Source organism: Malus domestica, chromosome 15 (assembly GCF_042453785.1).
Source record: "Malus domestica chromosome 15, GDT2T_hap1".
Lineage (NCBI taxonomy): Eukaryota > Viridiplantae > Streptophyta > Magnoliopsida > Rosales > Rosaceae > Malus > Malus domestica.
In genome coordinates this window covers 6,935,570-6,949,355 of record NC_091675.1, presented here as the reverse complement: position 1 = coordinate 6,949,355, position 13,786 = coordinate 6,935,570, and the positions used below count along the sequence as shown (strand labels likewise).

The 13,786-nt window shown below is 46.1% G+C and overlaps 1 protein-coding gene across 1 annotated transcript; it reads left to right on the top strand.

Moving 5' to 3' along the window:
* Positions 1–203: 203 nt before the first annotated feature.
* On the top strand, positions 204–1,037 carry LOC139192228 (glucan endo-1,3-beta-glucosidase 11-like). The gene has a single exon (XM_070813879.1). The coding sequence runs from the start codon at positions 204–206 to the stop codon at positions 1,035–1,037; it is 834 nt and encodes a 277-aa protein (XP_070669980.1).
* Positions 1,038–13,786: the final 12,749 nt, after the last annotated feature.

The window sequence follows — 13,786 nt, the reverse complement described above, 5'->3', positions numbered from 1 at the left end:
AGTTCAGTCACATCAAAATAAAAGAAAAAAATGTTTTATTAAAGAAAATCAATTTTATTACAAATAAATACATATGTTACTATGTATTTACAAAAAAAAAAAAAAAAAAAACATATATATATATATATATATATATATGTCTTGGTCCAGCTACAAATCAGGCTTCCTTCATTTCACAGGCCCAGTCCACTCAAACTTGCAGCATGCCTCAAGCCTGCCCTCCAAAACATGGGTCACAGCCCATTCTTCCAGCCCACGTTCCTTGTCAACAAAAAGAAGACCTCATTCTCACCGCCCACTCCCTCTCCATTCTCCAGACCTCGTATCCGCCGTCCGCCGGCGCTTTCCGCCGAGATCTGACCGGCTGCATCACTCCGATCCTCAATTTCCACGCCAAAACCGGATCGCCGTTCCTGATCAATGCCTACCCTTACTTCGCTTACAAATCGAACCCTAAGCAAGTGCCGCTCGAGTACGTCATCTTCCAGCCGAACTCCGGCTCCCTTGATCCTGCCACCAATCTCCACTACGACAACATGCTGTTTGCCCAGATCGACGCCGTGTACTCCGCCCTGGGCTTCCTCGGTTTCAAGAAGCTCCCGGTCCACATCTCCGAGACCGGGTGGCCGTCAAAGGGCGACGAGGACGAGGTCGATGCGACGCCGGAGAACGCGAAGAAGTACAACGGTAATCTGATCAAGCTCATTTGCCAGAAGAAGGGCACGCCGCTCAGGCCCGGGTCGGATCTCAACATCTACGTGTTCGCCCTGTTCAATGAGAACATGAAACCCGCCCCGAGTTCAGAGAGGAACTTCGGGCTGTTTAAACCCGACGGGTCGCCCGCGTACTCAATCGGGCTGTCGACGGGCAACATTTCCTTTGGAAACTCTAATTCAAGTTTGGGTTCGGGTTCGGGCCAGGGACAGGTGAATCCGATTAGTAATGGTGGGTCTCCATCGGGTTCTTCCGGCACGCCATACTTGTCCATTTCCTCCGCCCCCGCCACGGAGAGATTCCATGTGATTGGTTGGATTTGAACAGCAACAGACTCACCAGAGAGATCCCACCTCGACTTGGGAGGCAGATTGGAGCTTGTGACCGGAAAAACGCCCAACAGACAAGGAAGATTTTGAGGACACCAACTTGGTCGATCGTGCTCTTCCTCAGCCTCCTTTTCACCCGGGACGTGCAGGAAGAAGCTCAGGCTCTTCAAGGATCAATCTCCGCTGTCTCTGCGACATCCAGCCCAACCCCTCTTCACCATTAGAGCTCCACATTCGAGATGCTGGAAGGTGGTGCCAACTCTGTCGCCGCGTCGTCTAAATCTCCACCAAACCCCACCTGCTGCACATGGTGCGCACACCCGGAGCAAGTTGGGCTGCGCTCTCGGCATCGACTCCTTCCACCGCAGCGCCTGGCCTCCCTCGAGCTCGTCACTATGACCACCATGATAGCAAAGAACTTCAAACGACCGCCGTCAAACGACTAGCCGGTCGTGAAGCTCGAAGCACCATCTTCTCCGTCCGCCTTCGTCCTTCCCTGCAAATCCCTCAACCTGTCATCCAAATTTATACAAAAAAAAAATATAATAAAAAAAGGGATGGTGAGCAAAGTGGTGCTGCCACCATGTGAAAAAAAAATGGGTGCATCAGGCACCATGTGCAAAGAAAAAATAATAATAATAATAAAAAAAAAATATATATATATAATAATATATATACATATAATGGTGCATCTGGCACCATGTGCCAGCCAAAACAAAAAGAAAAAAAGAAAGAAAAAAAAAATTTATGCTTTTGGCACTAAATATATATATATATATATATATATATATATATATATATATAATTTTTAAAATAATAATAATAATAATAATTAAAAATTAAAAAAAAAAATATATATATATATAATAAAAAATGTTTTATCTCTGGTGCGTCTGACACCATGATTAAAGAAAAAAAATGTTTGATGTTTGGTGCTCTGGCACCATGTGCAAAAAAAAAAAAAAGCATTAAGAGAAATAAAAGTTCATTTTATTTATTTTTCTGGAAATTTTACATAAATTTGCATTATACATACCTTAAAAAAAATAAAAATAAAAAAATAAAAAAAAATAAAAAAATCAAATCAAATCAAATCAAATTTACAAGAGGGGATCTTCAAGGACGATCAGGTGCCGCCTCACCACTCGGCAGAGCTCCAGAAATGAGAGGCGCCGGAGGTTGACTGTTTGAAGCCACACCACTCGGCGGAACTCCAGGAAGAGGAGGCACCAAAGGTTGATCATTTGGAGCTTCATTACGCGGTACAGCCCCAGAAGACGAAGTCAAATGCTGCTGGAACAAACCCACAAACCTCCAATGATCAAGTAAAATCTGACCATCAGATTCTTGCATCTGGTCAATCTTCCTCTTCATGTTTGTCGCATAGCTATGTGCGAGCTTATGCAATTGTTTATTCTCCTGCTTGAGCCCTCTAATCTCCTGTTTGAGACTCATCACTTCCGCCGCCAATGATTCAACTTGACGGGTTCGAGCAAATAGGCGTTGGGCCATATTAGACACAGAACCTGCACACTGCACACTGAGAGCCAGAGAATCCTTAACAGCCAACTCATCAGACCGTTTGGAAAGTAGTCTGTTATCTCTGGGAGTGACAAGGTTTCGGGCCACCACCGCAGCGGTCATATCATTCTTCACCACCGAATCCCCAACGGTAAGAGGACCAGTAGGGGATATGAAGGATGGGCGCCATATGTTGTCTGGAGAAGGCGGGACTGCCTCTTCACCAAGATTCAAGTCAAAACGACGATCGGAGGGTCCTGACATTTTCAAAGTGTTGAAGAAAGAAGAGGTCGGACGAATCAAGATCTTAGAAGTGCAAGAAGGGAGTTTTCACAAGTAAAATTCAAGTGTGCTTTGAAACGAACAGCGTGCCTCTATAAAAAATCAGCACTCGACGGGATTTCAGAGATCGAAGAGGCGAGCTCAGAATTCGAATAGGCCATTCAAAAATCGAAGAGGCAAGCTCAGAAATCGGAGAAGCATCTTGCTTTTCCAGACGCGTCGGCACCCGTCACACGCAAACTCAGCTTTGCGAAAATCACGGGCAATTTGTCGAAGCGCCGATCCCAGATATCGAAGAGGCGCCAGTCTTTTTCAGCCACGTCAGCACCCATCACACGCAAACTCAGCTTTGCGTAAATCACGGGTAATTTGTCGAAGCGCCGATCCCAGTTATCGAAGAGGCGCTAGTCTTTTTCAGCCGCGTCAACACCTGTCACATGCACACTCAGCTTGGCGGAAATTACAGACAATTTGTCGAAGATTTCTGATAAAGAAGAAAGCACGTGAAGCCATATAGATCAATCACGCATTGGTTGCCGACACGAGTGAAAGAATAGTACCTCTACAGGTATCAAAGAACTTCCTATAATTGTCTACATTCGCCTTCAATAGCAAGGCAGACATACAGAGCCTTTCTTCATCTCCAAAAAATGCTTTCCCAACGAAGCCTCTCGAGTCATTCAATGTTCCTTATTCCTTGGGGTACATCTGCAAGCCAATGACTTCAAAGCAAAAGTATCTCATATCACCAGGGTAGAAAGTAAGAGTATCTAATATCATGCGTTCTCCCTGTCATTTCCTTTGTCCTTGTTCTTACCTACAAAGACAAGGATAAAGAAAACAATATGCCGGAACTTCCACTCAAACTCGGGTAAGGAACCGACTGCTTGGAACCCTTCCTTGATTGCCTACCTAGCACTGCTCTCGAGTACATGTTTCCCACTGCTGCTGTACTTCCAAAGAAGCTGCCACATCTGCCTGGAGAACAGATAAGGCAAGTGAAAATGATACCTTGCAGCATGTGGAGACAAGGTGCAGAAGGAACAAGCAGAGAAGAATGCAGTCTGCACAGTCAACTCAGCAGAAGGAGTCCGAGCTGAAGAACTCAAGAAGCTGCCATATCTGCCTGAAGAAACAAGCAGAGAAGAATGCAGCATGCACAGTCAACTCGGCAGAAAGAGTCTGAGATGAAGAACTCGTTTTGACCCTCAAATTCTTGGGTCGACTTACTAGGCGTTGTGGGCTGCACGTGCCGATTCACCACCCTTGAATCAAATCCTTAAAGACCAAGTCACCAACTGGAAGAAGAGCCCATCAATCTTGAATATCATACCGTTGACCAAACTGCTCAGGTGTGAATTAGAAAGATTGAACAAAGCAACAAGTCGTCACCTTCACCTCGTGCCTGCTTGCCATGTGTTCGAGTCAACCTTCAAGAATCAAGCCTCAACGGCCCTTGAAGAAGCTTCCAGCCAAATTCAAAATCAAGCCTCGACGGCCCTGGAAGAAATCACAAGTCCGATTCAAGATTAAGTGTCTACCACCCTTGAATCAAAACCTAGTTCAAGAATAAGCTGTGGAAAATCAACAATTGAAGGAATCCAGAAAATCCTTCAACCCAGTTCAAGATCAAAGCTGTGGAAAGTCAACAAGTGCAACAAAATACGTGCCGATTCACCCACTACCAAAGCCAAAGATCATCTACCACATGAAGCTCCTTGTGGTCCAATTTCAACCTTTTTTTTATTATTATTTTTTATTTATTGCTTTCGGTGGTGTTCACACTCACCACCACTCATACCGCACCATTACTATTATTATATATATGTGTTTGCTGTAGCGGATGAATGGGAGAGCTGCAGGGAGCATCGACGGAGATGGACGGAGAAAGAAAGCCGGAGGTGTGGAGTTCGTGGCTGATCATCCTTGCTGGGCAGAAGGAAAGGTCTTGCAGAGGAGGACGAGGACGAGTCGGTGACGTGGCTGCTGCTCGTTGCTGCTCATTATAAGGGACACCGTTTGCTGCGAAGGGGAGTGCTGCTCATTGTTGATGGGCCCATTCATGTCGTCTGAAACAACACCAGCTTGCCCGTGAACACTGTTTTGATGAGCCACCTCAAGCCCGTATGTGCTTCAGCCCAACCGCAGAGACGGCTTGAAGGATCTGAGCGCTGGGAGGGGGAGAGTACGGCAAGCGAGGTGTCACTAGCAAAAATGATCCACGATCGCTGCATGTACACCCCTAACATCCGGATTTGACCGGCACCGTATGCTTGACTGAAAGTCAGTGATTGTGGCTCAACCGATATCTTCACTGATGGCGCCTGTGAAGTTATCGTGACCTTGTATGTTCCTGGGGTACCCATATTGGTCAGTGTCCTTGTGTATTTTACAGTTGTTGAAGCACCTGTTCCACCCCCTCTGCCAGAAGATGTTTCTAGGGGAGCAGCAAAAGACGGGTAGTTGAAATCTCCAAGCCTGTATTTCTTGCTTGTATCGTAAGTGAAGTCTCTGTGAGTGGTTAGTTTGATCTCAGTTGAGCTATAATTCAAGGCACAGAGGAAGCTGAAGTAGTCCTCGACCGCATTATCATAAACGAGGCCAGGGTCGAGGGCTGCCATCGGATCCACATGCCCAGCACCATAATCAAACGGCGTTGCAGGATTTCCAGATGCTACATCTATGATGGTTTCTCCAGTTTTGTATGCTGTGTAGGATGTAGTCATGAGGGGGCAACTGCTGTGAATCCCTAAGAGGACGGTTGTTCCGCTCCTCAACATGACCATCTACTGCATAGTCATGGCTGACGATGGATCTCAGACCGTTTACCATCCTATGCTTAGATAAACGATGTCGCAGATCTAATTCATCCATGTTCTCCGGACTCTCAGATTTGCGATAACCCCTCATCTTAAGACGAGCAGGACCCACTAACTGTTTCTCAGATGAAGCCCTGTGCTGGTCCCATGCGTATTGCCCTTGCATGCGATCATAAGGGTCATAGCCTCGTGGGTCACAAAACCTTTCTCGATCGACATGAGCCATTGAAGTGTAATCAACAGGACGGTCCAAATCATATTCGTTCATAGAATTCAAGTTCCTTCCCTCATGACCTCTTGTTCTTCCGAACGGATCTTCACCGTGGTAGTAATCAGAATCTCCGAGCTCATCATCTACAAGAACATCAAATCCAGGGGAAAGACTCCCTCAAATGCTCATCAACATCCTTCACATTTTGAAAACCATGATAGTCTGAAACATGAACCTGAGGTAAATGATTGGCCTGACTTGTTGAGCCTCCATTGATAACAGGGGGAACACTTGTTGCCTTGTATCTGAGAGCCCCATCATCCAATGCTTTTGTTGACTGCACATTCCTCTCAATGCTAACTCCATTTCTAATTGGTGCAGTCAGAATTTTTGGAGCAGATGAACAGTTTTAATGGAGGAGATGGTGACTTGGGGAGCTGCAGATGGACTCGGAGATGAAGATGAGGGAGATCTGGAGAGGATGATAGCCTGGTGGACGTGGGCATCGCACCCAACAATCTAATGGCGGCGCCGATCTGAGCACTCAGCAGCAACAGGTGATGGTGAAGATGGCCACGGGAGTCACATCTAGAACCATGTTGGTGACTCGGGACGAGCCAACTCCGGTGTGGAGAGTGACCTGGTCTTGCGGTGTGGACTGATATGGGCTATTTTCCTGGGCCGGGCCTTGAACTTTAAAAGGTGGGCCACGGGTTAGGATTTGATGGTGTGGATCTGGGAAGAGGAAGCAGCTGTGAAAATGGAGGAAGGCTTAGGCCTGCTGGAATTGCAGATGTTATTTGATCTGCTTCTGAGGCATATATATATATATATATATATATATATATATATATATTTTTTTTTTTAAGCTGTAGTATTTTTTTTTTTGACAAAATAATATTGTAATAACATCAAACTTTAATAAAATTTCTTATTCTTTATTTTGATGTGACTGCACTCAAAGTTGAACGTTCGAGTTGCCTACGTACCCTTCCAAAGAAGAGATCAAGTCGTAACGTAGTTCAAATACATACATATATTTTTTTTTGGTATTTTCTTTTGGTGCCGTTTGCAGTTTTAACTCATGCAGACAAGGAGTGTTGGTGTCGTTTGCAGTTTCAACTCGTGCAGACAAGGAGCATTTGGTGCCGTGCAGTTTCAACTCGTGCAGGCAAGGAGCGTTTGGTGCCGTGTTGCAGTTTCAGCTCATGCAGGCAAGGAGCGTTTGGTTTGTCGCCTTTTATGCTCGTGCAGACCAGGAGCTTAGTGCCATGCAGTTTAGGCTCGTGCAGGCAATGAGCTTTGTGTCTTGCAGTTTAGGCTCTTACAGACAAGGAGCTTTGGTGAATTTGTCCAGCAATTTTGGAAAGGCGTTCCTCACAATCTTTATAGCAAGGAACCTTGACCGAGTGATTGAAGAAGTCTTCGGGCAAGAAATCACGCATCGTGATGGCAACGGACGATCTTTGTGTCGCAATTTTATCATCTTCAACATGTTCACGTTGCTTTGAAGGTTGACAAGAGATGTTTTGCCCCCTTTCCGATTGGCAGACTTGTGGAGGAGACGTATGCTTCTTGTGCAATTTCTTAGGAGTGACTTGAGTCCATCCTTCAACTTTGCTTGTCTTGGAGGATGCCCCCAGCGGTTGAGGTGAAAACTTTGAGTCGGAGGAGCCAGAAGTGAAGGTGGTATAGTTTGACTTCACCACATCGTCAAGATCTAGCTCGATGATTCCTTTCTGAGCCAGCTTTATGATGAGATCTTTCAGCACGAAACATTTTTCTGTCGGATGACTGATGAAGCGGTGGAATTTACAGTACCTTGGACTATCAGTGCGATTCATCTCTTCTGGCCGTTTGCACTCAGGCAAACTAATCACCTTCTTTTCCAACAAGTCTTCTAACATGGCAACCACATCAGAGTCGGGGAACGGATAAGTCCTCTCCTCAAGCTCCTTCAAAGTGCGTCTACGCATCTCTTGATCACGAAAAGCTTCGGTTTGAATCGCCCTGCCTCGTGTGGAGATTTTGACGGGAGCTGTGTTGACCGTCATTGCTTCTTTGGTGGGTTTCCACGCAGTCTTCTCCAACTTTGGCCCAAGAACTTTGTCGTTCTTGTAGTCGGCGACCGGTTCTTTCTTCCCATGATGGGCGATGCTCAACTCCATGTCATGGGCGCGAGTGGCCAATTCCTCGAAAGTCCGTGGTTTAATGCCTTGAAGGATGTATTGCAAACCCCATTGCATGCCTTGGATGCACATCTCGATTGAAGAGGTTTCCGAGATCCTGTCTTTACAGTCGAGGCTTAGAGTGCGCCATCTGTTGATGTAGTCAATGACTGGCTCGTCCTTCCACTGCTTTGTGCTCGTTAGCTCTAGCATGCTCACAGTGCGGCGGGTGCTATAGAAGCGGTTGAGGAATTCCCGCTCTAATTGTTCCCAGCTGTTTATGGACTCAGGTTCTAGGTCTGTGTACCACTCAAAGGCGTTTCCTTTCAGCGAGCGCACAAACTGCTTGGCGAGGTAATCCTCTTCGGTTCCTACGTTGTTGCAAGTTTCAACGAAGTGGGCAACGTGCTGTTTCGGGTTTCCCTTTCCATCAAATTGCATGAACTTTGGTGGTTGATAACCCCTCGGCATCCTTAAGGCGTCGATCTTCTTTGAATACGGCTTTGAGTACAACCCGGAGGTATATGAGCTCCCTTCGTACTGTGCCTTGATGGTGTTGGTGATCATCTCTTGCAGCTGCTGGATAGAAAGAGATCCCATGAATGCCGCTGCTTGGTCTGGCTCCGGCTTCGCATCGTTTTTCTCCACCTGAGGCTCATCTTCTTCGTCATCTCTTCTCTTTAGTGGATCATTCTCTGGGTCGGGTTTATCGCCGTCCTGCGCCTCTAGTCGATTGACGAGTGCTGCAATTTGCAAGTCTTTTTCTTCCACAGTTCGGGTTAGCCTTGCGATTGCTTCATTCATTTGAGCCAGTTGTTCTTCAACGGAGGTAACGCCGATAGTCATGACTTGTGCGACCAATAGACGTGACTTTCCTTTAGACATCCAGGATGCTGATGAAGAACGTCGTTGGCTGCTTTGGGATGTCATCTTGTGTGCCCCAACATCGTGCTTCGGTGCCCCCAGCGAGGTCAGGTTGATGACATACTCACACCTTGGATGCTCCCCTTGCTCTTTTAGCGGCACCAATTTTGAAGTGGCATGTTGAGGAGCGGTTGTGGCGCCAATGGATTGTCCATTTGCGGCAGAAGTGCTTAGGATCCTTCCCTCAGTGGTTGCAAGAACGGCTTGTCCCTTGCTTGATGCCATTGACTTTGAGGTGTGCTTGGATTCCTTGAACGGAGAAAGAGATGAGAGGTAGAGATTGTCCCACTGGGCGTGCCAATTTGTGAACACGGAAAATTTCTGAAACGAAAGAGACAAGAACGAACGTGCACAAACAAATATTTGTATTTGATGATTTTGGGTTACAATCTCTCTATATTTTGATCCTCTGATTCGATCTCCGTAAGGTGTTGATTTGTGGGATGTGCGATTGATCCAAGGGCCGTCGAGGCTTGATCTTGGATGAACGAGGATGAACGGATCTTCGAGGGCTTTTGAGCTTGATCTTGAAGAATGGTGATTGACGGATCTTCAAGGGCTTTTGGGCTTGATCTTGAAGAACAGTGATGAACGGATTTCCGAGGGCTTTTGGGCTTGAACTCGAAGAACAGTGACCCACGAGGCTATGACCCTTATGATCGCATGCAAGGGCAATACGCATGGGACCAGCACAGGGCTTCATCTGAGAAACAGTTAGTGGGTCCTGCTCGTCTTGAGATGAGGGGTTATCGCAAATCTAAGAGTCCGAAGAACATGGATGAATTAGATCTGCGACATCGTTTATCTAAGCATAGGAGGGTAAACGGTCTGAGATCCATCGTCATCCATGACTATGCAGTAGATGGTCATGTTGAAGAGCGGAACAACCGTCCTCTTAGGGATTCACAGCAGTTGCCCCCTCATGACTACATCCTACACAGCATACAAAACTGGAGAAACCATCATAGATGTAGCATCTGGAAATCCTGCAACGCCGTTTGATTATGGTGCTGGGCATGTGGATCCAATGGCACCCCTCGACCCTGGCCTCGTTTATGATAATGCGGTCGAGGACTACTTCAGCTTCCTCTGTGCCTTGAATTATAGCTCAACTGAGATCAAACTAACCACTCACAGAGACTTCACTTACGATACAAGCAAGAAATACAGGCTTGGAGATTTCAACTACCCGTCTTTTGCTGCTCCCCTAGAAACATCTTCTGGCAGAGGGGGTGGAACAGGTGCTTCAACAACTGTAAAATACACAAGGACACTGACCAATATGGGTACCCCAGGAACATACAAGGTCACGATAACTTCACAGGCGCCATCAGTGAAGATATCGGTTGAGCCACAATCACTGACTTTCAGTCAAGCATACGGTGCCGGTCAGATCCGGATGTTAGGGGTGTACATGCAGCGATCGTGGATCATTTTTGCTAGTGACACCTCGATTGCCGTACTCTCCCCCCTCCCAGCGCTCAGATCCTTCAAGCCGTCTCTGCGGTTGGGCTGAAGCACATACGGGCTTGAGGTGGCTCATCAAAACGGTGTTCACGGGCAAGCTGGTGTTGTTTCAGACGACATGAATGGGCCCATCAACAATGAGCAGCACTCCCCTTCGCAGCAAACGGTGTCCCTTATAATGAGCAGCAACGAGCAGCAGCCACGTCACCGACTCGTCCTCGTCCTCCTCTGCAAGACCTTTCCTTCTGCCCAGCAAGGATGATCAGCCACGAACTCCACACATCCGGCTCCCTTTCTCCGTCTATCTCCGTCGATGCTCCCTGCAGCTCTCCCATTCATCCCCTACATCAAACACATATATATATATATATAATAATAGTAATGGTGCGGTATGAGTGGTGGTGAGTGTGAACACCACCGAAAGCAATAAATAAAAAATAATAATAAAAAAAAAAGAAAAAAGGAGGTGGTGGTGCATCTGGCACCACGTGAAAAAAGAGGAATGGTGGATCACTCCACGTGAAAATATATATATATATATATATATATATATATATATGTATGTATGTATATATGTATGTGTATATATATATATGTGTGTGTATAATATATATATATACAGCAAAGAAAAGAAAAAAAAAAGCATTAAGAGAAATAAAGGTCCATTTTATTTATTTTTTCTGGAAATTTTACATAAAATTGCATTCTACATACCAAAAAAATAAAAAATAAAAAAAAATTTACAAATGTGCAAACAAACGGGAGGGAATCTTTATTGCTCAGGTGGTGTCACACCACTCGGTGGAACTCCAGGAAGAAGAGGAGCCGGAGGTTGATCATGAGGAGCTTCATTACGCGGTACAGCCCCAGAAGACGAAGGCAAATGCTGCTGGAACAAACCCACAAACCGCTGATGATCAAGTAAAATCTGACCATCAGATTCCTGCATCTGGTCAATCTTCCTCTTCATGTTTGTCGCATAGCTATGTGCGAGCTTATGCAACTGTTTATTCTCCTGCTTGAGTCCTCTAATCTCCTGTTTGAGACTCATCACTTCAGCCGCTAATGATTCAACTTGACGGGTTCGAGCAAATAGGCGTTGGGCCATATTAGACACAGAACCTGCACACTGCACACTGAAAGCTAGAGAATCCTTAACAGCCAACTCATCAGACCGTTTGGAAAGTAGTCTGTTATCTCTGGGAGTGACAAGGTTTCGGGCCACCACCGCAGCGGTCATATCATTCTTCACCACCGAATCCCCAACGGTAAGAGGACCAGTAGGGGATATGAAGGATGGGCGCCATATGTTGTCTGGAGAAGGCGGGACTGCCTCTTCACCAAGATTCAAGTCAAAACGACGGTCGGAGGGTCCAGACATTTTCAAAGTGTTGAAGAAAGAAAAGATCGGACAAATCAAGATCTTAGAAGTGCAAAAAGAGAGTTTTCACAAGCGAAAATTCGAGTGTGCTTTGAAACGAACTGCATGCCTCTATAAAAATCAGCACTCGACGGGATTTCAGAGATCGAAGAGGCGAGCTCAGAATTCGAAGAGGCCATTCAAAAATCGAAGAGGCAAGCTCAGAAATCGGAGAAGCATCTTGCTTTTCCAGACGCGTCGGCACCCGTCACAAGCAAACTCAGATTTGCGGAAATCACGGGTAATTTGTCGAAGCGCCGATCCCAGATATCGAAGAGGCGCCAGTCTTTTTCAGCCGCGTCATCACCTGTCATATGCACACTCAACTTTGAGCAAATCACGGGCAATTTGTCGAAGATTTTCGGTGAAGGAGAAAGCACGTGAAGTTTACTGTTCAATCACGCGTTAGTTGCCGACACGAGTGAAAGAATAGTACCTCTACATGTATTAAGGGACCTCCTATAACTGTCCACCTTCACCTTCCATAGCAAGGGAGACATACATAACCTTTCTTCATCTCCGATAATGCCTTCCCAACGAAGCCTCTCGGGTCACTCAGTGTTCCTTATTCCTTGGGGTACCTCTGCAAGCCAATGACTCCAAAGCAAAAGTATCTCATATCACCAGGGTAGAAAGCAAGAGTATCTCATATCATGCACTCTCCCTGTCCTTTCCTTTGTCCTTGTTCCTACCTACAAAGACAAGGATAAAGAAAACAATATGCCGGAACTTCCACTCAAACTCGGGTAAGGAACCGACTGCTTGGAACCCTTCCCTGATTGCCTACCTAGCACTGCTCTCGAGTACTCGCCTTCCACTGCTGCTGTACTTTCAAAGAAGCTGTCACATCTGCTTGGAGGACAGATAAGGCAAGTGAAAATGATACCTTGCAGCATGTGGAGACAAGGTGCAGAAGGAACAAGCAGAGAAGAATGCGGTCTGCACGATCAACTCAGCAGAAGGAGTCCGAACTGAGGAACTCGAGAAGCTGCCACATCTGCCTAAAGAAACAAGCAGAGAAGAATGCAGCATGCACAGTCAACTCAGCAGAAAGAGTTTGAGATGAAGAACTCGAGAAGATGCCGCATCTGCCTGAGGACGGTGAACTCGTTTTGACCCTCAAATTCTTGGGTCGACTTACTAGGCGTTGTGGGCTGCACGTGCCGATTCACCACCCTTGAATCAAATCCTTAAAGACCAAGTCACCAATTGGAAGAGGAGCCCATCAATCTCGGAGATCATACCGTTGACCAAACTACTCAGGTGTGAATTAGAAAGATTGAACAAAGCAACAAGTCGTCACCTTCACCTCGTGCCTGCTTGCCGTGTGTTCGAGTCAGCCTTCAAGAATCAAGCCTCAACGGCCCTTGAAGAAGCTTCCAGCCAAATTCAAAATCAAGCCTCGACGGCCCTGGAAGAAATCACAAGTCCGATTCAAGATTAAGTGTCTACCACCCTTGAATCAAAACCTAGTTCAAGAATAAGCTGTGGAAAATCAACAATTGGAGGAATCTAGAAAATCCTTCAACCCAGTTCAAGATCAAAGCTGTGGAAAGTCAACAAAGCGCAACAAAATACGTGTCGATTCACCCACTACCAAAGCCAAAGATCATCTACCACATGAAGCTCCTTGTGGTCCAATTTCAACCTTCAAGATCAAGCCTCGACGGCCCTCGAAGAAATTTCAAACAAAAAATTCAAGAACAAGCCTCAACGGCCCTTGAAGAAATCTCAAGCCCAATTCAAGATCAAGCCTCAAACGGCCCTTGAAGAAATCTCCAGCCCAATTCAAGATCAAGCCTCGACGACCCTTGGATCGACGTCTACAGTAAGGGACTTCAAAACGCATCTCCTACACGCGACAAACACATGTACACGACGCGACTTGAAGTGGGGGCATTTGTAGACATCGAAATTTCGGTAAATAAATG

Excerpts from the sequence above, each read along its gene's own strand:
- LOC139192228 (XM_070813879.1), top strand. The coding sequence starts at position 204 with ATGCCTCAAGCCTGCCCTCCAAAACATGGGTCACAGCCCATTCTTCCA.